Source organism: Talpa occidentalis, unplaced genomic scaffold (genome assembly GCF_014898055.3).
Source record: "Talpa occidentalis isolate TD23 unplaced genomic scaffold, MPIMG_talOcc4v2.1 talOcc4.9, whole genome shotgun sequence".
Lineage (NCBI taxonomy): Eukaryota > Metazoa > Chordata > Mammalia > Eulipotyphla > Talpidae > Talpa > Talpa occidentalis.
Genome location: NW_023605305.1, coordinates 77,498,430 through 77,523,230, shown reverse-complemented (window position 1 = coordinate 77,523,230; position 24,801 = coordinate 77,498,430). Strand labels below are relative to the sequence as shown.

At 48.9% G+C, this 24,801-nt stretch overlaps 1 protein-coding gene across 4 annotated transcripts in view; it reads right to left on the bottom strand.

Annotated features, from left to right (window-relative positions):
- KCNN3 (potassium calcium-activated channel subfamily N member 3) overlaps positions 1-24,801 on the bottom strand; it is a 155,391-nt gene that overhangs the window by 56,920 nt on the left and 73,670 nt on the right. For all 4 annotated transcript variants that reach the window (XM_037498372.2, XM_054691350.1, XM_054691351.1 and 1 more), the window contains exon 3: positions 7,371-7,789. In XM_037498372.2, coding sequence (XP_037354269.1) covers positions 7,371-7,789 — 419 coding nt within the window. The remainder of the gene's footprint in view (positions 1-7,370; positions 7,790-24,801) is intronic.

The window sequence follows — 24,801 nt, the reverse complement described above, 5'->3', positions numbered from 1 at the left end:
AAATTCTAACCATAGTTAACTTTAGGTTTAAAAAATGATTTAAACTACATTTCCCTAATTATTAAAAGCAAATGATAAGGCTTTAAAAATTCTCTTCTATGTACATGATGAATTTGACATGCTTTTACTAATCCTTTCTAGCCTCCTCTCAACTCTTTAATCTGAAGATTTGCAACCACTAATTATTATGAAATTCTTGTTTTTATTTCATACCTCTACTCTTTCCAGAATCTACCTTTTCTTTGACATTAGAATTTGATTTTACAGGGCCTCTCTGATAGTGCAAGGGGTTAAAACACAACATATGGAGCTGTCCGCAGCCACTGCAGCACGAGTTCAATCCCCAGCCAGGGAGCTACCCACATGGCACAGCAGACCTCTCCTGTCTCAGCCGCTGCTCCCCTCAGCAGTGATTTCAGCCAATCTGCCTGTTCTGTTCCCTACTCTGTCTTGGGTGAATCCTCTCACCCCCCACAACTCTGGCCTGTACCCCAGTTCTTGTATGCATAAATAAATAAATCTTAAAAAAAAAGAATTTGATTTTACAATCATGCTTACTATCATCTTTCTTTCATACGGTTCTACTATTAGGATCTTAACTGTGACTCATCTGTTGGTCAGCTGGTGTACAAACTCCCCAAAAAGTGTAGGCTGAGTCCATTAAACTCCAAGAGTGACTTTTGTTCCTTTCTAGTTGCCTCATGTGAATGACACGAATGTCCCAATGTCTCCTGGAGCTCAGGGTCCTGAGGGAAAGTCTGCTCTGTTTCCTGTGTCTTTTCAGGACTATTTAACTTTATAATTTAGTAGATTTTCAAAAAATAAAATTTCATCCATTCTAACTGGGGAACAAGAAATCTTTTTGAGCTGCTTAACCTCCCAACCCCTCCTGTTACAGAGTAACCCTCTGTTACAGAGCAACCCTGATATAAAACGGGTTGCCTGACTGTGGGCCTCACCCGCGCACTTAAAGGGGACTTATTAATGCTAAACTGCAGACACATACAAAAGGTTGATAAAAGGTTTATTTACAAGGGAAGGGGAAATGGGGAAATGAATAACTCAGGGAGAAAAAGGGGGACATAAATTTGTAAATGCGTCCTATTACCCGATCGGCTGACCTGGAATCCCAATGACCCAGCCAGCTGGCGAAAAACCTAGCACACTGCATGGCCTAGAGGGCGACCCCTGGCCACATGGCCAGTTAAACACTCAAACCGAGAACCTGCTTAACATCACCCTCAGGTCCTCGCAACCTTCCCTTTGGTGATCATGGGGTTTGTAGTTCCCAGGGTCTTGATGGAGTCGGGGTGGAGTCCACAAAGCCTGTATGGAGTTTGCTCAGGACATCCTTTCCCCCTAACACTCCGATTCGCCAGTTCTGGAAAAGTTTTTTTCATATCTGTCCTTGATTATGCTTTTACCCAAATTATTCTGCTTTCTTCCTACAAGATAACGGATTCTTGGATTTAACCACAATTCTGTAGCCTCCAATTCTGCCTTATCCAACCTCCTCTCTCATCTTTGTTCGACCCCTCTGAGAGAACTTTAAGTTTGTCCTTTACCTTCCACATCTTTAAAAACCCAGTGCCCCTGATGTGGATTTTTCCTTCTTCCTAAGATAATGCTAGTTTTCTGGAACCCTGTGGTTAAGTGATCCAGATATGTTTTCACTTCGTAGTTGTCTGCTGTTCGCTAGCAGAGAGATCACATCTCCTAGCACCCAGTATGGGTGCCCAAGAATCTTCCAATCTTGCTTTTTGCTTCTCTTGATTAAACATTGTTCTGCATCTTCAGAATTATTTACTTCCTCTTTCTTAATGCTGCTGGTTGGTTTCAAAGGCTTCCCACCTCCCCCCAGTGCCCCTCCTTCTTCCTCACTCCCCCCCACCCCCCACGCTTGCATTCTGCCTCAGACCAGGAGTCCGTCTATCTAGAGCTGGCAGCAGAGTTAGGTGCTCCTCTGCCCTCAGGGCTGCTGACTTCTCATTTCTCCAGGTAGAGGGGAGGGGTCGTGGGCCTACAGACTTCATTCAGTGGCAGGACATGTCCCTGTCCTCATTCACTATAATCATGGCTGTTTCAGTCAAGAACAGGCCCCATCTACAGCAGCGGTCACCGTGGGCTGTACCATACAGCCTAGGCTGTATCTACTAGGTTTGTCAGCATCACCATGAAATCACCTAAGGAAGCTTTTTATAGCATGGCTGTGGTTAGCAGAACACCAGTGGCTTGCAAACATTTTAAATCATGGACCCCTATCAGTGAACATTTTTTGAGTGTGAGCCCTCCCCCTGCTCCATGTATATTTATTATAAATTGTACATCTGCCTCATGGTCTACCTGCATATTAAATGTTAGTAAAGCTTAAGGTTTTTTAGATAAAAATAACTACGAGTACAAGTTCTGGCACTTCTTCCCGTCACCCCAGTTGCTGCTATGCTATTCCATGTTGGAGGTTGTGCTATTCCATGTTGGAGGTTGTGCCGCAAATGGAAGGGGCCCGTGAGGAGTCACGGCCTGGGAAACCACGGCCTGTGCCCCATTGCTCTCAGCTCTTTCTTAGATTGAGGTCCCCTGCCAGAGTTGGTGGAGGTTGTGGGAAAGAGATGGGGTGGGGCAGGAGGGAACTGTTGGCGCTCCCTGAACTCTGGCTGGTGCAGACCTGGATGTCTAAGATGGGCAGAGAAGAGGGAGGGAGGAAGGCTTTTTCTCTTTTTTACAATGGGAAGGTAGCTCTGTTTTAGTCAGAGAATGGCCCGATGATTATTTTCCTCCCATTCCAGAGCCAGGTCTCTGAACCAAATTTCTCATTAAAATATCAATATGTCATGATAGCTGGAAATTCACACCATCACTATCAAATACCTAAGCCAGCCTGTGAGCAGAACCTGGTGCCTCAGGAGAGAAGCGCCCAAAGGGAGTCAGTCCATTCAAGTGGCTGGAAGGTCATTTACAAAACCTGGCTGGGGATCACAAGACAGCCCACTCCATCACTGTGATGGGAGGCCCTGCAGCTCTTCCCAGGGAGATAAACATCCCAATGCGAGCTGGCAGGCCTCCGCTCAGGCATGCCAGGAAAGCCCACTTCCCAACCTGCTGCCGTTTGTCCCGGGGGCCTCGGATGGTCTCTCCACCAGCAAGGCTGCCTGGCATGTGACAGTGTTTAATGAGGAGCTTCCTCAGATGGGCTCTGGGAGGCCTGTGGGAGGTGGGCACACAGCCAGGAGAATCCCAGAGAATGCCGAGTGCCACAACTGTCAGCCTCAGAACCTATGATGTAATGCCTTGCTGGGGCCCAAGGAAAATAAGTCCGCTGTTGTCTCTGCCCTCCTGCCAGCTAGGCCGGCCCCTCCCCCGCCGTTGCAGGCTGTCCTAGGTGATCACTAACTCCCTCTCCCTCCTCAGGAGGAAGAAATATGAAAAACCTTTATGGTCACATAAAAGTCAACCCCAGATATGAGATATGTCTTTTAAAATGTGTCTTGCTGAGGAGGGATTTCCATAGCAACTTCAGAAGTATGTGTATACAACCAGAGATAAGTCCGGGCTGATGGAAGCCACCTGGAATGTGAACAAGCCCCACTCTGGGCATCAGAGGCAGGAATTTTTCTAGAACTGTCAGGCTCCTCTGTGACCTTGTACAAGTCATTTACCTTCTGTTGTCTAAGGGGACGGGTGATCCTCTTAGGCTGGGAGGGACCAGCTTGCCCACAGCACCTTCCCATCCTTGTCTGACCCTGCGGGCCCCAAAGCAGCCCCTGGTTCCAGTGTCCGTACAACTGCCTCTGCCAGTCTTACTTATTATTTGACATTGGGAAAGGACAATTATAATTTAAGCTTGATTCCCTAAGAAATTGCTTGTTCTTGTGAAGAGAAGTACTTTGCCTGATTAGGAAAAAACATACTTATTCACAAATATTTTCAGTTCTGTAGATCATGTTCCTGGGAGTCTCTGAGACACTGAGGTTTGAGTGCGGGAGGCTTTGCAGGGATGCTCTCAGGCTCAGCTGAGGGAAGTAGGCTGGGCAAGAGGAGAAGAAGAAAGCACTGCAAAGTCACAAAGGGGGCCTCCTGCGAAGCCCCCTCGGAGCCTGGGTGCCTGGAGTCCCAGTGAGAGCTGTCCTGCTGGGTCTTTAAACTCCTACACAGACAAGTCATCCGATCCTTGCTGCCCCCAGACAGGGGGCTGAGCTTGACCTGTGCTGAGGCAACTCCCTTCAGCCAGGGCCATTCTTGGAGAGGGGCCCTGCCTCCGCTACACAAGACCAGCTGAGGGAAAGAGAGCCTGGGCCGAGGATGGGGGGAGGAGTGGGCATTGGGGTAGCACATCTGGCATCTGCTACACGCAGGTATGTTTGCATTAACATGAAGTCAGTCCTGCCTGAAGACAGTACGATAAGCTGCTGATGAGCACAGACCTGGGAGGCAGGCAGAACAGCAAGTGTCAATCTCCGTGGCTTTGAGACTCTCAGATCAGGAAAGCCACCAGGAGAGTCTAGGCCACCGTCTCCTTGTTAGTGCAGGTTTTGGCTTGACATGGGGAGACAAACATGAAGTTCAGAGTCAGAATCAATTTCAAATTCTGGCTCCACTTTTAAAGCTGTGGCCCCAGGATTGCTACTTTCTGTCAGTTTCCACAACTGTAAATGGGGAGAGTCGGGGTGCCTCTCTCATAGGTCTAGAGACAGATGACATCTATGAAGCCTTTCCCATAGACCTGGCACAGGGCCAGCCTCCAAGGAACAGGAGCAATGGTGACATCCCCTGTGCTGAACACCCCTCGCACCAGATCTGAGCAGGAGCCTCTGCCCAAAGGGCCAAAGCACAAGAGGAGGGGGACCTTAGGAGAACTGCTTTGCTTGCTGTTTCTCTGGGCCTTTGCCTTGGACTCCTGCTGGGGCTGGAAGGTCATTTCTGCAGAGAAAGGTTTGGTGCTCTGCCGGAGTAGGGTGGCCCAGCCTTGGAGCGCCGCTCAATGGAGAATAAAGAGCAACAGAGCACCTTGCAAACTGTGTGCTTTGAAGCGTGCTTATTTTCCACTAAAAAAAAAATAGTCACTTATACTTGTGAAAGATTCAATAAACAATGAAGCTCACTTGCAAGTACTTTGTTCCATATTCAGTCCATTCGCTCATCTGAAAAATGGGGTGACCAGCCATGTCCAAACAGGGTTGATTTAAGGACATGGAATATTTCAAACATCTTAAAGCGTTATGCAAATTCTATTATTCTTATTTTAGGAGACTTTGCTTCAAACAATTAGCAAGGAAACAGGGAAACACAGGTCTACCTAAGGTAGGAGTTGGTCTGTACTAATGATAAGAAGGCAGTCATAAAGTTCCAAGGACATGAAGGGCTTTCTGTAATTATTATTAATTTCCAGTCTCATTGTATGGCTGTGTACAGTCTCCACTCACACTATCTGTTGGCTTTAACAACAAATCCTGTAAAAGCAGATATTGTTATCCTTAGCTCACAGAGGGACAACATGAGGCCCAGAGAGGCTATGTGACCTACATGACGTTGCTCAGCTAAGAGTACTGGGAGGGGCTTGGGGTTGGAACCCAAGTACATGTTTCATCCACTGCAGATAGTGTCAGTTAACAGAGAAGGTTCAGGAAGCAGCATGGAATGGGGTCCTGCTTAGAGCAGATGTAGCTGTGCCAGCTGCTGAGTGACGGTGGGGGTCTAAGTAGGTGTTATGGTGTGTCCCTGGAGCTTTGTGGCTAAGAAGCATCTCCCAGAACTGTACTGGTCCTCAGAGACAGGCCCAGCCATCCTTAAGGCCCAGCTGCTGCAGCCGAATGCTCTTAGTTGGACCGTGTACCTGCTGGCCAAATACCACAAAGAAATGTCTGCAAATAGAACATCTCAAAATAGGTAGGAAATCTGGTCCAACGTACCCATGGGAGATGTTCTTAAGCTAACCCTCTCCAGACTTATTTTCCAGCGTTCCCTCGGTTGGGACGCAGGTGTGTGGAAGATCCACCAATACAAGGGTGCTAATAAACGAAGGGTGAGTGCTGGGATCCATGTCATTTACACGGGATGCTTGACCAGATCCCTCAACATAAAAAAAAAAAAAAAACTGTAAAAAAACTGTAATGACTGTAAAAATAATCTGTCTCAAATGAATACTTCTTCCTTCTCTCTCAAGAGATCCTCATTTTAAAATGAGGGGACAGGGCCTCCCTCCCTGGTGGCCTAGGGGTTAAGTCTCAGCGCCATCACCATTATGGCCTGAGTTTCATTCTGTCCATGGAGCTACCCCACATGGCACAGCAGACCTCTCCTGTCTCCCCTCAGCAGTGTATTTCAGTCAATCCACCTGTTCTGCTCCCCACTCTGCCTCTGGTGAATCCTCTCTCCTCACGCACCTCTGGCCTACATCCCAGTTCTTTGATGCAATAAATAAATAAATAAGAAAGTACACCGAAACCCGGAGAGGTTAAGTGTGTTGTCCAAGTCTCACAGATACTTAGGGGCAGAATCCCAGTTTCCAACCAAAGTATTCAGACTCCGCATGTGGAATCACATTAAAATGAGCACCCAGGGCCAGCTTGAAGGGGGGAAGAGTCACCCAGGGCAGCTTGAGGGTGTCAGAGGAAGGCTGTGGCAACAGTCTCACCCTTGAGACTCATTGATGATGGGTAGAAAAGGCTGGCATCAAGTGTTAGAGCCCCAAATTTACTGGGCCCTTTTCTCCCACCAGCCGCTTCTAAGCCACCAACCACCTCGATGTTTTCCAAATGGTGCTCCATGGGTATAGTGCATTAAGGGGCATACAAATCACGGGTGACACTGTAAAATGCAAATCCTATTCAGTAGTTCCTAGGAGAGGCCTGCGATTCTGCACTCTAACAAGTTCCCAGTGAGGTTGCTGTTGCTGGTCTGTGCACCAAACTAGAGTGTCCAGGCATCCATAGCGCTGTACAAGGAAAAGGGTCAGTGCACTGACACTTTTGGGAAAATCTGGACTAAACAAAATGCAACCAGTTTCATTATTGCAGGTCTTCTCGGAGCCTTCGAAATGTTAGTGAGCATCCTTCCTCTCCAGGAGGGAGAGGGAATACAGAAAGTGCAGTGTTATACACGAGAAAAGGTTAACAGATGCTTCCATACACTAGCTTCCCAAGAGAGTGGAAGACGGGGGAATACCAGAAACGCGTTCTTCCCAGCTTACCTTGGTTCCAACGTTCCACCGTTGCAGCTCCTATTCGCCCCAGCTCCTGCCTCCCCTTTTCCGTTTCAGCCTTTGAGGTGTTTGGGGACACGCCAGGCTCCTAAGCAGACCTCCTCCGTCGGCATCCCGGCCCCCTGCTCTCCTCCTGTCCCCCCACCCCAGCGCAGCAAGGCTGCGGGAATACCTTTCACACACGCGGACCGTCCAGGCGGCGATGATCCAGAGCGAGATGCTGAACACCAGCAGCACGGTGCCGGGGCAGATGGTCATGAGGGTCTTCATGACGAAGCGGGTGTTGAAGTTGATCTTGTTGAGGGCCCCGATGCTGCGGGAGGAGGCATCGGTGAAGAGCTTGCTGTGAAGCAGCATGACGCGGGCGATCAGGTACAGGCGCAGGAACATGGGGATGGACAGGATGATGTCCACGTCGGCCTCCGCCCGCGAGGGGGTGTAGGAGAAGGCCAGGCGCGCCGTCCAGAAGAACTTGTATTCACCGGGGATGGGGTGGATGGCGCACACCAGCATCTCCAGGCTGATGTAGAGGATGCGTTCGTAGGTCATGGCTATCCGCCAGTCGTCCGCACCATTGTCGATCACGAAGAGCTGGCGGGAACAGAGAGTCCGTTAGTGTGGCCAGAACTGAACCCCCACTGCGTGAGGGCGGCAAGGCTGAACCAGGGCAGGGCCTCGTGGGAGGCCTTGCTAGTGCGGAGCGAGTTCTGCCAACAGAGTGGGGGAGACCTGGCTAAGACACACTGCCCTCTAGGCCTCCATTTTCTGCAAATTGCTGATTGCTTCCCAAGGGCCCTTCCTGTTTGCAGGCACACCCAGTCGGGTTGCTTCATGATGAGGAAGAAGAGCTCGTCTGTGTTAGAAACAGGTCCCTGACCCGCGCCGGGTTCTGAACTAAGTCCTGAAGGGCACATGAGATTGTTTCCTATGCAAGTGGGCTGCCAGGCACAGCTTCCTGCTGCAGTCAGAGAAGGGACCCATGGTGTTGGCTGGTGCTCAGGCCCCAGACAGCCTTGCTGGGCGTAATGGGGTGAGCCCACAAGCCAGACTGCTATGGCTGGATGTTGCCCCTAACACTAACTGGCTCTGTGATTTGGGTACTTTACTGAACCTCTCTGTCCTTCTGTTTCCTCATGTGGGGATGATGGTAATCCCTGCTGCACAGATGTCTCGAGAACAGCCTGGGTTAGTGTAGTGGAGTGCAGAGAATCCTGCCTGACACAGCCCATGGTAAGAATCCGTTACTCTTACTTTGAGCATTAATGGAAGGGGTCTTAGTCTTCCCTAAAATGAAGGTTGGACTTGGTGATGTCTATGCTCCCTTTCAGCCTTAACCTTCTGCAAAGCTGAGATTCGCACTGCCACGCCTTGGGGATGAGCAAAGCAGCTGAAACAAGCCTCTGTTGTGTATCCTGCTCAGGTTCAGACTTGGAGTTCACACACACGGAAGATCCAAACTTTGTTCTCAAGGAGGTTCCACTGGGGGTTCCCACCCATGCTTGATGTCTATGAAAGGGACCTCAAATCCTTCCCCTTTGTGGCCCCACTTTCCATTTCTGTGAAATGAGAGGCTTTAAGATCCCACCCAGCTTTGACATGCCTAAGGTTCTGATGCCTAGAGGATGAGATCTGAGATTTAAGCAAGCTTAAATTTTAAAACAAGCTGGCAATTACTCATGAGATCTGTGTGAGTGTGGGGCTATCCTGGGCAGAAGTGCACCTCCTTTCTCAGAGGCAGTGAGTGGAGGCATTTCTTGGCACCGTAGGCTGGGGCCTTGGCCTTCCAGCAGCTCTGGCTATCACTCTGTCTCAGCTGGCTCATGCGCACACTGTTGTGCCCGCGAACAATGAACGCAGCCCCCAAGAAATCAAGGACAGCTGATGCAAGCACAAAAGGGAGTTTAATACAGACCCGAGTCTGGACTCATGACACTCACCGATGCAGCGGTGGATGGCGAGAGCCCCGAACTGGGGAAATGGGAAGGTATTTATAGGGTTACAAGCAAGCTTAAATTTTAAAACAAGCTGGCAATTACTCATTGACTACTAAAAGGCATTTTTGGCGCGGGCGCAATTCAAAATTCAAACAGATGGTTTGGGGATGCCGCGGTTTCCTTAATTGGTTGCTTTCTTATCAGCGGACACAAGAATGGTCTGAGACCTTTGATATTGGGCGCCCGGCTAGCTCAGTTGGTAGAGCATGAGACACATTTTTTGAGTGTTGCATCATTTTCCGGGAATCATCTTCCAGGAAAGCGAAACTTAAACCCAAAATTCTAAAATGGCGGTTATATACACAAAATGGCAAAACAATAGTCAAGCGCGTAACAATTTGGTTCCACACACACCCCTACTCAAGACCTGCCCTGCAATGTGTCTGTTCCAGGGCCACAGAGAGGGGTACTCAGTCAGGCTACTCATGCCGCCCTAACCAGGTCCGGGAACCTAGCATGAACTGGTGCCCTAGAGAGGTCACAGCATCGGTACATGTTAGCCAGGAGAGCACCCTGGAAATCCCAGGAAGGATCCATGTTCACATGGAAGTTAGGCTAAATTAAAAATTAATGTTGGGCAGAAGTTTTATTTACCCTGGAAAACACCCCCAGCACAGAGGGAGTAACAGGGAGGTCTGGTCAGAATGGATTGGGGTGTTAGCCAAAGAGTGAACTGAGATTTCCTCCTCTCCCTGCCCCCAATTTATCCCCACTTCACAGGGAGATTAGGGACTGAGGGGGCCCTTTACTCTGTCTCTCTGTTTTCTCAGGGTCTGAGTCAAAGGAACCTTCTACTGTATAGTCAACAAGCATCCTGCCCCTTTCCCTCCTCTTTGTTCCTCCTACAGTTTGTCATCTTCTCATAACCAACTAGCCAGGAGGAAAAGCCACATCTCCCACACCTGGGGGCCCACAGGGGAAAGCAAAGCCCATGAACCTCAGTTTCCCCTTCTTCCTGCCCTGAACCTTGGAGCTATAATGGGGAGTAAAGGAGATAATGAGCTTGTAAAGGGCCCATTGAAAAGAGCTTTGTAAACCAGAGTTCATGCTGGAACAACGCAGGGCTTAGGGGCGCCAACCCCCCTGAGCAGTCCAATAAATGCATATAACTGCTTGTAACCTTTAAATTAAGTACTAACAGCCTGCTACTGACGGGATGCCTTACAGATAACATAGACAATGAGTATATTTTGTATGTCATATGTACAACACTGTAAGATAGAGTCTTACAGTAAATTGATTCTTACAATAAAGTAAGCTAGACAAATGAAAACGTTCTAAGAATATCATAAGGGGGCCTCCCTGGTGGCGCAGCGGTTGAGCGCTGGGCTGCGAAGCTGCCCACAGCCTCTGCAGTGCCAGTTCGATCCCTGGCCTCTGGCGAGGGTCGCACATGGCGCACAGACCTCTCCTGCCGCTCCCGCTGCTCCCCTCAGCAGTGTGTTTCGTCGGTCTGCCTGTTCTGTTCCCTGCTCTGGCTCTGGTGAATTCTCTCACCCTCCCGTGCTTCTGACTGTACCCAGTGCTTGTATAAATAAATAAATAAATCTTTTTTTTAAAAAAAGAATATCATAAGGAAGAAAACAAATATGTTTTCAGTACTGTGCTACATTTATTGACACTGCAAGTTTGTCATTTGTTTACAAGAAAATCCATATGTAAGTGAATCCACACAGTTTAAACCCGTGTTATTCAAGGGTCAATGGCACAAAAATAAATCGTTGTTGTTGTTTTTTATGTGTGTGATGAAGGCCCCTATCTGCTAGGATCCTGGGGACTCAAGGTTGAACAAAGCAGCTCTGGGCATGGCCTCATGGTGAGTATCAGGATGGAGAAGTAGAAGGAGCAAGATGCTGAGGACGGGACCTCAGCCTGTGAGGCTCTAACTAGGAGGTGCAATCTACAAACGGGAGGGGATGCCAGCATGGCACTCAGCGACATTGCCACCCTCTCTGGGTGGCTGAGCTGGGATTTCTCCCCCATCAGTTAGAGAGACCGAATGGCTGTGCAGGGAGCTCCTTGTTCCTAACCGCTGACAGGCCAGGCCAGGCCAAGGTAACATGACTGCCTGGCCCAACTCTTCAAATACAAAATGAAAGCCACCCTACAATAGAGAAATGCATCAGGTTTCCATAGCAACTGGGTTCACTCTGGGCAGGAGCTGAAGTCACAGATTCCTTTGATTTTCTGATGGGGAACGAGATGTATGCCATCCAAGGTAAAGGCGAGGGCATGTCATGGCTCTGCCCAGCTTGACAGGGGTAGTAGGTGGACGACTATATCACAGGGAGAAGAAGAGAGGCTGCTGGCTGTCCTTGTCATCCACCCAGAATGAAAATTCCCATAGAAAACTCATCCCCGAGCTTGTGACTAATGAAGTACCCGGCGATTCATCACATGCCACAGGAAGAACACCCTCCTATTCCCACAGGGTGGTCAGAACAGGAATAAATTGTCTGATTTAGAAGTTTCTGGAACTAATGTGGAACCAGGATCTTGGTATTTCTGGACAAGAGGAGTGAGAGCAGGAGTGCAAGTGGCTCCAACAAAGGACCATGCTCCCCATGGTCTGGTCTCAGCCACCCAGCTTGGTTACAGAACAGCCTGACTGTCCACCTCTGGGCAGTCTGATGACTTTTTTTTTTTTTAAAGTTTTTTTTTTTTTTATTATAGAGGCATGTTTTTTTATTTATTTGTTTGTTTGTTTGTTTTGTTTATACATGCACTGGGTACAGTCAGAAGCGCGGGAGGGTGAGAGAATTCACCAGAGCCAGAGCGGGGAGCAGAGCAGGCAGAAGGACCAAAGCACACTGCTGAGGGGAGCAGCGGGCGGCAGGAGAGGTCTGCGCGCCATGTGGGACCCTCCTCCGGTGGCCGGGGAGCAGCCGGGGATCGAACCGGCGCCGCAGAGGCCGCGGGCAGCTTCACAACCCAGCGCTCAACCGCTGCGCCACCAGGGAGGCCCAGTCTGATGACTTTTGGATGAGTGGTGAGTGACAAGGACAGGCTATCACTGGACATGGAGCACCAGGAGGCCCTTGAGAGCAGAAGTCTCAAGGACCTGGGGCTCACCAAGGAGTTTTCTCCCAACCTGATCCCCTCCTTTCTCATGCCACCATGCCTGGAAAGCACTCCCCACACTGGAGCAGTTGCAAACACCCGTCTTGCTCAAGTAACTTGGTAACTACACCACAAGTTAGTGATTATCAGAGGGGAACTGGAGGGTAGTCAGGGGGAGAATGGGTAGATCAGTTAGCCCTGAGAACTGACTTCCCTGAGTGGGAAAGGGAAGCTACATTGTCCATCGTCCTGAGTCTATCTGGCTCCTTAGCCTAAAATAGTAATTTCCCTTATCTGGAGTGAGGCCAACCTGAAGATGTAAGGTGAGCCTGCTCTCACCTAAGATGCTGCCCTCTACAGAGCTGACCCCAGACTGAATCCTTCTTAAGTGGCTTGGAGAACCTGCAGGATTTTTAGCCTGTTGGCATAATCCCAAGAGCTTGGGGGAGAGGGGAGGAGGATTTTATGTGACAGAGCAGTCCAACTTGTCTTCAAGGAGCTTGTAATTAGAGAGAAAGGAGAACCAACTCATTTCAACTCAACTCAATTCAATAAAACAGCAACAACCGACTAGTACTTAAAATCTGCTGAGAGAGTAGATCTTAAGTGTTCTCCCACACACACACACACACACACACACACACACAAAAGGTAACCATATGAAGTGACAGAGGTGTCAATAACTGGATTATGGTAATTATTTCACAATGTCTATGTTTATCAAGTCATGTTGTATACTTTAAATATATACAATTCTGTTTGTCAATTATACTTCTACAAGAAAGAACCAAGTAGGTGAGGACACTGTGCTGACATGAATATGAATCAAACACGTGCCTCACGAATTAGCACCGGGTCTCAAAAAGCTCAAGTATAAGAGAGTCACAATGAGGGTCCATCGTGGGGTTTCTTGGGTAAGATGAGGTTTCAGGGGCCTCCCTGGTGGCGCAGGCAGTTGAGCGCAGCGCTGTGAGGCTGTCCACAGCCTCTGCAGTGCCGGTTCGATCCCTGCCAGCCTTGAGGAACAACCCACATGGCGCAGCAGACCTCTCCTGTCTTGCCTGCTGCTCCCCTCAGCAGTGTATTTCGTCAGTCTGCCTGTTCTGTTCCCCACTCTGTCTCTGGTGAATCCTCTCGCACTCCCGCACATCTGGCCTGTACCCCAGCTCTTGTATAAATTAAAATCTTTAAAAAAAAAAAAGAGGTTTCAAGAGTCTCTGGAGGTCTGTATCAGACAAACCTGGTGTGGTAGTATACCAAGAGAGCCACAGATGCTGCCCATCCCATTGTTTCCCAACCCCTTAAATCTAAACTTGGCCACATGCCTTGCTTTGGTCAATGGGACATTGGAAAATGTAATGCAGCATAGGTTTGAAAAATAGACACACCGCTGCATTTTCCCTGTCACCCCAGGCTCCAGCCAAGCGCCAGCTGCCAGGTATGAGAGGGAAACTGTCCCAGAAGAGCTACTTGCCCCAGGTGACCAAAGAACCACCCAGCTGAGCCTAGCCCAGACCACCAACCGCTGCAGCCATGAGCAAAATGATTATTGTTTCAAGCCATTAGGTGGAGTGCTTTGTTATGCAACAAAACCAACACATAAGAAGTGTAGCTCATGCACTGATTTGGTGTGTGTTTTGGAAGAGTCAGGTAATTTGCTTGCCATGTCACCATTTCCCTTTCCTTTCTCATGCCACCGTCCCTAGAAGGCACTCCCACTGCACACTGGAGCAGTCACGAACGCCCGTCTTGCTCAAGTAACTTGGTAACTAACAACTTCAAGTAACTCATGATCAAGGGCCAGGCAGCCTATCCCTGCCCAGTGGTCACATCATTTAATGTATCAAAGAATAATACCAAGCATATCAAAGTTATTTTGCAAGCAGTTTAGTTATTTTGCATGCAAAGTGTTTCTCATGTGTGAAGAAGTCAGTAGACTGAATCAAGGAACAAAGGCAAAAAGAATTGACAGAGTAAAGGGAGAAAAGCTGCAGGGAGTCTGGAAACAGCAAACCTTGTTGGCAAATTTTGGGGGCACATGGATTACCTGACAGCTCGCACAAAAGGCAGCATGGACATTCCATTCTTGAATGGCCAATTAGAGGTATCAAAGAAAATAATTTCAGTTATTTATGGATTCTCCAGAAACCCTTGAATTTTACCTATGGCTCATTGGTATATAAAGTATGCTGGGCCTCAGTCAGACCAGGCCTGCATATTCCCCCCATTCTTTCTACAGAGTAATGACGTCATCCACCAGCTCCCCAGAGGTAACTCTGAGGGGTCATCTGGTCACCTAGGACAGGACACTTGGGAATTACCCTGTTAGCTGTGGGCCAGGGTCAGGTTGTCTTGACTGTGATAAGAGGCTATCCCACATGCTCCTACATCCACATATGGGGCACCACGCACCGGGCCCACAGAGGCCCCTGCCTTGCCACTGGAGCCGCACAGGAAATCTGCTTCCCCCCCCCCCACTCCCCACCCCTTTTAGGGTAAATAAATTTAGAGTACATTCATTGAATTCACTACTTCCCCCCCCCCCATTCTATTTTGGAAGATTCGAGGCCTTTCAGATTCTTTATTTAAACAAACTCTTTCATGGAAATGTTCTCAGCTGTCAGGGGAGATCCTGCTTAGACATTTTCTGACCAACCTGAAAAACTTACATTCTTGCGCAGCTATATATTTTTTTTAATTAAAGGAGAGAACATGGAAAAGGCCTTTTGTGTTCTCTACTGTTCTCTCTCTGTGGGAGAAAAACTCCAGAGGAAATCTCTATCATTTACAAAAATATGTGCAGAAGAAAAGCAAAAGGAAAAAATTCAAGATTGTCTTAAAATCTAGTAATAATATATATATATTTTTTCAAGTTCCCTGGAGCATATACATGTGCACCATTACTATGGGGGTTTCCATGGAAACAACATCAAAAGTCCTATACTACCTAATTAGGTCTCCCCAAGGACAAGAGCTGATTGCCAGTGATGAAATGAACTCCTGGGTTTGCAGCAATGATTCACATAAAATTTCCAGTCAGCAAAAGCTCCATGGAAATAGCTGAAGAAGACAGAAAAGGGAAAGGGAGGAAAAAACAAAAACAGAAAAAAGGTGTCTCTAAAAAAGGACAGAAGTTAGTAGTCTGCCAGTAATAAGACTGTCAGAGGGCTGGGTCCACACTGGACAGCTCTGTGCCTTTCTGAGAAGAAACTGTCCCTGCCTGAAACGTCTGTGAGTTATGGAGCCAGGGGGCACCACGCCTGTGTAATGTCCCGTGTAGTGATCCTTTGGGCCAGGGTCTCCTGAGTGTTCCTGGCAGGTCCACCTAACTCTCTCTCAAGTGTGAGCCCCACAGGTACTTCTGCCCCTGAAGTTTGCTTGGGATGGCCAGAGAGCAGGTGAGCCCAAACCCTTTCCCTGCCCCCATTCTTTAGAGAAGGAAAGGCAAGTTATAACACTTGAGGAAGCAAGTGTTCTTCACTCATAGCAAATTTTTAAGCCCTAACAGGGGCAGCATTAGGGATAGAACATTCTGCCACTATATGTGTGTGAGCAAGTCCATTGCCCTCTCTGGTGCTGATTCTTCATCTATAACTTGAATAAGGGGTCCAATTTGTTCTTTTCCTTTTTCTTCTAATGGTGGAGCCACTCCTTCTAATGGGATTGTTCGTAGAAGCCCAGCATGGGAAACAGATTGGCTCACAGCTATTGTAGTGGAAAGGGCAGAGAAAAGCATTCGAAGGCCCAGGCCTACTCACTCATCACACCTCCAGCCTAGGTCTCATGGCAGCCCCATCCCCTCCACAGAAGCCTTCAGCTGCAAAGCCATTGGAAGGACCAGCTGCCCCCCACCCCCACCCTGTAGTGAGGGAGAAGCTGTGCTGCTGGAAGTCAAGGTGCTTTGGGTCCAGGTCAAGAGAAGATGGCTGTGTAGGCATGGAGTTTTACCCAGATAAGTTTGTTCATCCATTCATTCAGACATTCAGTGTGGCTCGAATCTCTGTTATGTGACAGTCACCATTCTAGCTCTAGGGATATAGTAAGAACAAGTAGACTAGACTGCTGTCCTCCCAAAGCTTACATTCTAGCAGAGAAGGTCAGATAATACATAGGTAATCTGCCTCATTTCAGTGAGTGATGTCTGCTCTGATACAGGACCTGAGAGTAGTCTGGGAACACAATGTTCTGTGGGCAGACGGCCTGGACAGGGTTCTCTGGAAGATATTTGAATGCAGTGTGAGCCATCCAAACGAATGCATTACAGCGAAAGGGGGCGTCACGTGCAAAGGCCCAAGGCAGGCTGGACTTGGGAGAGTTTGAGAAAAGAGGAAAAGAAGGCCAGTATGAGAAATAAGTGGAGGGGAGGGGGGGAGAGAAGAGACATGGTGGGGGGTGGTACCCATGAGATCAAGAAGGTAGCAGGCTCCAGACCACTGTGACTTTGGAGGCCATGAAGTTGCTGCGCGGAGGGGCAAGGCAAGCACAGGCCTACCCACCAGGGCTGTGTGGACTTTGTCACCAGTTTCTGAAGACAGACAGCCCACTGGTTACTCGCATTAGTTTGCTCGGTCTGCCATGACCAGTACCACATATAGCAGAACTTGATTTTCTCACAGTGCTGGAGGCTGGGAAATTTCAGGTCAGGGTACCAGCACTGGGCTCTGGTGAGAGCTCTCTGCCTGGCTTACAGACAGCAGCCTTGTCACTGTGTCGTCATGTGGCAGAGACCTGCCCTTCCTCCCTTCCTCTCCCTCCCCTTCTTCTTATAAGGCCACAGGTCTATCAGATTAGGTCACCCTTATGAACTCATTTAACCTTACTTAGCTCCTGAAGATGATCCTGTCCCCAAATATAGTTATATTGGGGGTTGAGGCTTCAACATGTGACTCTGGGGGGACACAATTCAGTCTATGGCAGTGTCAAAAGTACCCCAAAGCCCATCTACAGGTCAATCCAGGCTATTCTGCACATATTCTCTCTCTATAATCTTACAAGGAAGGTTAAAGGAAGTAAATTGTGCCCATTTTGCACATGAAGAAACTGAAACCAGAGAGGTTAAAGCAATTACTCAGAGCCTTGCAGCACCCCATGTAATTCCAGGCCTGTGTCCTTTCACCTGCCAACCTGCCAAGCAGACCCCTTTATGTTGGGTACTTGCCAATTTGGCTTTAGTATTATTCTAAAGAAAATTCAAGGCCACTCTTTAAATGTTCATTTCTCAGAAGAGTCTTCACTGACCACAGGATCGATATACAGGCAGGGTCTGCAGCACCCCAGGAAAACTGCTTTGTGATTAGCGATCCAGCCTGGTCTGTTTGTGAAACTAACAAAGTTGATCTTTGTATCTCCTTTCCTGTCCCCCTCAGCTCTTCCAGAGAGTCAATCTGGTGGCCGAGTACCCATTGGGGAAGTGCAATTTGTCTGGGAGCCCACCCACCTACCACAGGGTGTTTGCAAGTGAAGAAGATACCTTCGGGGCAAGGTTGGAGTTGGGGCAGAGACCAGCGCAGGGTTTTGTTGATCTGCGCTAGAAATTAATGAGAATGTTGGAGCTGGGGACTTTGACATCAGATGAGGGAAGGTGGTTGCCGAGCACCTGGGTCCAGTTCAGGGCCAGGAGGGAGGACAGAGCCCACTTAGAAGCAGCTGACCATGTTCCCTTGAGGCAAGAACAAGCAAGGGTCTTTCAAGAATAAGATTTGCAAGCTCAGTACCATGTTCATGTGCCACCAGCTATGCCACCCTTTTCCCCTTGCTCCCCCAATCCACAGGGTCCTGTGGGGATGAAAGGATAGGAGGTGACCTGTGCCTACAGGGGTTACTGTCAGCAGAGTGGAAGTAGAGAAATCAGTAGAAGCAGGAGTTTGACATCAAAGGAGCTGCCAAGAGAAATGAAAGTCCTCTAGAACCCCCAGAGAATGCTAAAGAGAACTTGGGTTCCTTTCTTGTGTGGGGTGGGAATTCATGCCCAATTCTACAGGTGACCCCAGCCAACCCTTGGATTAGAGCGGCCACCCCTGGTATCTTAACATGCCCCACCCATTCATCTTCCACTTTGCTGCCAGAGCAAATGTTCTAAAATGTAAACCAAACCATGTCACTTCCCTTCCTTAGAGCCTTTGTGCAGCTCCCCAGATTGTTGAGGATCAAGTCCAGCCTCCTAGTTTACTTGGCAAAATGGGGCCCTTCCTCACATGGCCCCTCACTCTCTACTACCCCAACCTGGCATCTCATTCCTGCCAAATCCAGTTACTCGTGATCCCCAAACTTCTGTCCTTCAGAGTTCTGTACAAGCTGTGCCCTCTTCTCAACTACTTTACCGGGGGCTCCTCATTTTTGAAGATCCACATCAAGGCCTCTTCTTTCCAAGGTCTGAGCTGATCTCCTCCCAACCCCAGGGAGGGCTAGGTGCCCCCCTTGAGCATTTCCAGTCCCTGTGACCTCTGCTGTCACAGAGCTAGTCTTCAAATAGCAGTTGGGAAAGGATGGTCAGAAAGCCTGGGGTACAGGGCCTCACTGGTGGTGCAAGGGGTTAAACAACGCACTATGAAGCAGTCCGCAGCCTCTGCAGCATGAGTTCAATTCCTGGCCAGCCAGGGAGCAGCCCACATGGCCCAGCAGACCTCTCTTGACTAGCCTGCTGCTTCCCTCAGCAGTGTGCTTTGGTCAATCTGCCTGTTCTGTTCCCTACTCTGTCTCTGGTGAATCCTCTCACCCCCCACATCTCTGGCTTGTACCCCAGCTCTTGTATGCATAAATAAATAAAAATCTTTAAAATAAATAAAAAGAAAGAAAGCGAGCTTGGAGTGCAGGCCCCAATTTCAGAGTGTGGAGCAGGGTGGGGCTGGGTGGGGCAGGGTGGGGGCAGGTGGGTCAAGTAGGGCTGGGTGGGGGCAGGTGGGGCAGGTGGAGCTGGGTAGCCTATTAGTCAACAGTGACCACAGACACCAAGTATTGCATCCTCTCCCATTTGCCAGGCCCTATGTGTGATTACAGGTATTATCTCCTTAGTCCTCACAGGGCCCCGGGGTAGGTATCACTGAGACAGAAAGGGTTCTGGGACAGGGATGGAGCCAGGACAGGAATCAAGGACAGGAGTTCTGCTGTTGGCATGAGCTGGTAAATAAGAGGTTAAAAACATGATGATTCTAGGCCTGGACACCTGCTGCCATAAATTTCCTTGGCTTGTTTTTACCATTTCTGAGCTATCTTTCCACGGCTTATCAAGTTGGCTGCTATGGGAAAAAAGGGAGTTGCAGACCCAGAAGAGTCACAGACCTTGAGTCTCAGACCTTGAGACCAGTTCAAACTAGAGCTGCAGGCTCGCAGCCTCCAAGAGATGCTCACCTTGGAGACAGCCACGAGCCCTGCACGACCCCCGAGCCGCCTCCTATGGTGCCCAGTAACAAAACAGACTTGAGCCAAATCCACTCTCCCCACTTTTTCAGCCAGGAGTTGGCTCTCAAACCCCAGTCCTAAAACCTATAGAGGCGCTTCTCGCCCTCAGATCACCGGGAGTCTCTCTCTCAGGCCCAGTGGGGTCTTCCTGGAGCTCTTTTCTTGCTTTTCCACTAATCAATACACACTAACTCCTTCTCTGCCCTCGCCAGTGTCTGTGGAGTCCTCTTTTCAAGCTTGACCAGAGGATCAATAGCCCTCTCCCAGCCTGGGAGTGGGACCCCGGGCCCACCTCTCTGACTCCTGGTGGGTGGGCAGTGGATAGCAGCTGGTAGCTTACCTGCCTGTTTTGTGGGGGAGGTTGGGAATAGAGCTGAGGGGCAGTGGGTCCACTCCCTTGTCCAGTGATATTATGGTTTCCCATTGTACAGATAGGGAGACTGAGGCTCAGAGAGATTCATTTGCTTAATAAGGGGCTGTCAAAGGCTCTAAAGCCAAGGCAAACAGGTTCCAAGGTCCACAGTTTTGATCAATGTGTCCTGGTCCCAGGGTGAGTGAGAGGCCTTGGTGGGCTGACCCGGGTGTGTGCCCACCTTGGGCCAGTCTGCGGGTGTTTCTGGATCTCTACATGCTGGCGCAGATCTGGGAGGTGGGAGGTTTCTGAGCACCTTGTAAGTCTGGGGTGAGAAGAACCGTTTTTCTACAAGAAGTTTCTGGTAAGTTTCCATTTCATTTTGACACATAAAAACATCCTGCTGAATATTTGTGGGGTAACAGCACATCGGTGGGGCTGCCGGACCCCAGATCCGTTATTCAAGCCTGTTTACCACAGGGGAGGGGCTCCTTAACTCAGGCTTGGAGGGTATTTTTACAACTGAAAATAAAAGGGGTTGGGGATCTTTCAGCTGGGGTGCTGCAGAACAGAGATGGAAACAGGTGTTAGTGGTGGGTGGGGCGTGTTTGCTATCCCCCAACTGACTAAATGCTCTTCTACTCACACTCAAGGGTCTGCTGAGGGGGCACCTCCTCAGGGAGCTTTCCCTGATCTGGGGGCATGAGGCTTGTTCCAAAGTGCTTTTCTTTACATTAACCTCTTAGTCCTTGCAACAGTAACATGGGGAAAGTACTATTATCATCTGTAGTTTCCAGATTCGCTGACATCCCCCAGACAACACAGCAAGCAAGTGGTGGAGTCGGGATTTGCATCCAAATCTTGTCTTTAAGCCTCTTGCGCCCCAGCTGAGCTGCTTCACCAAACTGCCTGCCCGCTGCTTGGTGTGCCTGGTACCCATGCCAGCGCAGGTCCTTAGGGATCTAGCATCTCCCCTTCACTGTACCCCCACAGTGCACGCACGTGCCCGGCAGGCACAGGCTACCCAAATGAAAGCACAAATGGTAGCAAACCATCTGAAAATGTGACCAGGTAAGGTGTCCAAGCTCTACTGAATGTAAAGAAAAGCATTTTAATTGTCCACCATCTCTGTAATTCTCCCAAGACAAAAGTGTCTCAATCGTTCACAAGATAAAGAAACCAAAGAATATTTAAAAGAGAACTGCTAATAAAACCTGCTAGTAGAACCACTAGTAATTAAAACAATAAAAAAATAAAGCCAACCTGGAAACAACCTGAATACACATCAGCAGTGAAATAGTTGAATAAATAATGGTGCTCAGAATGAGGAACATTATGTAGCTGTTTTTAAAAATGAAGTGGATCTATTTGTATTGATTTAGAAAATGTTCATAATATCTTATTAAATAACAAGAGAACATTGCAGTGGCAAAGGTAAAGTATGATTCTTCTTTTTTAAAAAGAAAGTGAACACCAACATAGAAAAACAAAAGTGCCCGTGTGTGGCATTTTTATATGGTTGGTATATGTTTTCCATGGACTCACACTTGAGATGGTGAAAGCCTCTGATTAATCACCATCTTGTTAATGCCAGAACCTCCAGGGCAGAGGGTGGAATCAGCTTCCATCTAGACACCACCACAATTGATTATTTTTCCTTAAATAATTAGAACGCACCTCTATGTTTAAAGAAGCTTATGTTACTTTTATAATTTTGAAACCTAATACAGTTTTGTTTTGTTTTTTTTGCCTGTCCTGGGGAAAGTCACGAGTTGAGCTGAAAGAGGATGTTGTAAACATGGCCATTCTTAGAAGGAAAACGATGCCCGAGTCCTTTCCTGCCCTATATATTTCCACATAGAGCTTCAAAGCACCCAGGACCCCCCGCACACCCAGAGGTTTTGTGAACAAAGCCCCACTGGGAAGTGTTACCAGCTGGCTCTTCTCACAAGGATGCCTCCTCCAAGGCCAATTTCACTACCTGTTCTATAGCCCTTCTGACTAAACCGCCCTATGAAGAGTAGTTCCAGCGTACAAAAATGAACAAAAGATCTTATTTCAAGGCCCACCTCTCGCACACATTAGCACCGCAGGCACTGAAAGCCACATCCGTCAGCCCCACCCCGCTCGCCCACCACCATGGGCAGAGGCCTGGCTTCCCGTGAGAAGAGGTGGCCCCCCTCACAAGCGGTAGCCGAAATCACGCTCCATGTTCCTTCATTCAGGAGAGAGTGGGCAGGGGGCCACAGACCCCAACGTGACTGCTGTGGGCACAGGCTTGCTGGGAGCTCGGCCGCAGAGTGCCAGCTGCAGCTCTAGGCTCCATGGCTACAGAGGAGGCTGGGATTCAAGTTTCTGTCCAGCAGAAGCTTAGAGGTCCACAGAGGGAAACAAAGATAAAGCTATGGGGGAGAGCAGCATGGTGGTGAGGGACAGGCAGGATGAGCACCATTTGCAACTCAGGGTCTTGTGATGCTACATTGTCAGCGCCCATGCTTGGTACTACTCTGGACCCAGACACCTGGGGCTCCTGCTCTGCACCCCACCCAAACTAGAGAGCCAGGCTCCAATCTCCTCTGCCCACATCTCACCCTATTGAGCCAGGAGCCCATAGGGCCAGCGGGTGGTATCCACCCCCATCTTGTAAATTGGTCTTTGGATATCCAGGGCCCTGAATTGCCTATCTGAACCCGTTTCCAGGGGCCACACCATCTGCCCCCATCTGTCCTCCAGTAGGCAGACTTGCACTGCTCATAGGCCCAGGCCCTATGCCTGAGAGAGTGGGAGGGTGGGATGGAGCCTGGGGCTGAGGGCCCGGGAGTCCACAAGAGTCACTAAGTTCTGGAGGAGCCAGGGGAAGGGGAGTTGGGGCTGAGGGCCTGGAGCTTCGGTGTCTCCATCTGAGGCTGGCCCCAGGCCCTGAAGATGTTAGGGCTAGGTCCTGTCCCTTACCCTTTCTGCCTAGCTGGGGTGTGTGAATACAGCAGGAGTACCTTTATTTTCTAAATTGTTCTGAAGCCAGGTAAACAGGACCCTGACAGCAATATGTCCTTACTTTCATCCACCTTCCCTGACTGCCCCAGGCTTCCAGAATTGCCCTGCAGAACTGTAGTCTTGTGGGAAGCGCCATAAAAGGGGGCCAGTGACCAATGTTTGGAAAATGTCTCTTGAAGACTCACTAGCCTCACTCACACACTAAAGGTTCTAAGAATTCCTGAAGAAAAGGAAACCAGTCAGCTTTGAAACAATTTCTCAGACTCCTGACCATGACTCTTGCTTTGCAGTGACAGCTATTAACTTTCAAGGAGGATTGGGAAGTCCGAGTGGGGCCGCCACTGTGACACGTGGATGGGCTCAGCGCCTGTACTGTATATACTTGAACCAACACATTGGCAGTCTCCAGAAAGCACCAGACGCTCCCCTGCCTTCTTCAAAGTACTCTGCTGAACATACCAAAGCCACCAAACCAGTCAACATCCACTGGTGCCCTGCAACAGCCTCCATGGAGCCAGGAACACCCACACGCTTTGCAGAATTTTATTGAACAAATATATATGTACATGGAACTTACTAGATTGAAGGCATTGTTCTCAGTGCTTTACAAATATTCACTCCATTGCCTTCATAACAAGCCTATGTGGTGGGCCTGTTAGTATCCTTATTTAAAGGGGAGGATGCTGAGGATGCTGGGCTTAAGTGAGTTGGCCACGGCCTCCCAGCAGGAGTCGGCTGGAGCCGAGTAGGAGCCCAGGAGTCTGGCTCCCAACTCTGCGCTTTTCTAGTACTGCTATAAGAAATTACCACAAAGTCTGTGACTTAACACAAACCTATTCTTTTTCAGTTCTGGAGACCAGAATCCTAAAGTCAGTCTCATGGGACTGAAGTCCAGGGTGCCAGCAGGGCTGGCTCCATCTGGGGCCTCTAGGGAGGAGCCCATCGCCTTGCCTTTTCCAGCCTCTCGCACTATCTGCATTCCTTCTCTCAGCCAGATGCCCACAACTCTCCTGCCTCTTGCATCAGCTCTCCCATCTCCTACTTCCTCCTCTGTAGCCTGCTCTCCTTGACCTCCCTCTCGTAAGGACACTTGGGATCACTTAGGACACACCCAGAGAATTCAGGATTATTTCCCCACATCAAGATCCTGATTAACTATATTGGCAAAGCCCCCTTTGCCATATATGGTAATATTCACAGATTTCAGGGATTAGGACCTGGATATTTAGGAGAAGGGGTTAATTATTAAGTATCATACCATGCTTTTACACACTGCATTATGTTAGTTCAATTGTGTCAAAAATTCTGGGAGGATGCTGTCATTATCCCCATTTTACAAATTATTAGACTAAGGCTCTAAGAAGTCAATGAGCTGGCAAGGGTCACTGGGGCCATAAAGGGTGCAGCAAGGACAGAGGTGGATTGTTTGCCCCTACAGCTCAGCACCTGCTGCTGCTCCTGCTGCTGAAAGCACTCAGGATGAGGGGACCTATGGGCTTCAGGGATTCTAAGCAGGCACTGTTTCTATTACCCTCTGGACCAAACCGTTCTGGCATCTTAACTCCACTGGAAATCTAATGAGAGCTATGGGTTTGCCTTCTCCAGAACAAGAAGGATTTAACAACACACTTTGCAGATTAGCTTCTAGGTCTTCACAGGCCCAGATTACGAACACTTGATCTTGAAAGCAGGCTCTTGTAAGACTATTTGCACACTCATGCTCACAGCAGCATTATTCATAATAGCCAAAAATAGAAGCAACCCAAGTGGCCATTGATGGATGACTGGGTAAGCAAAATGTGTTT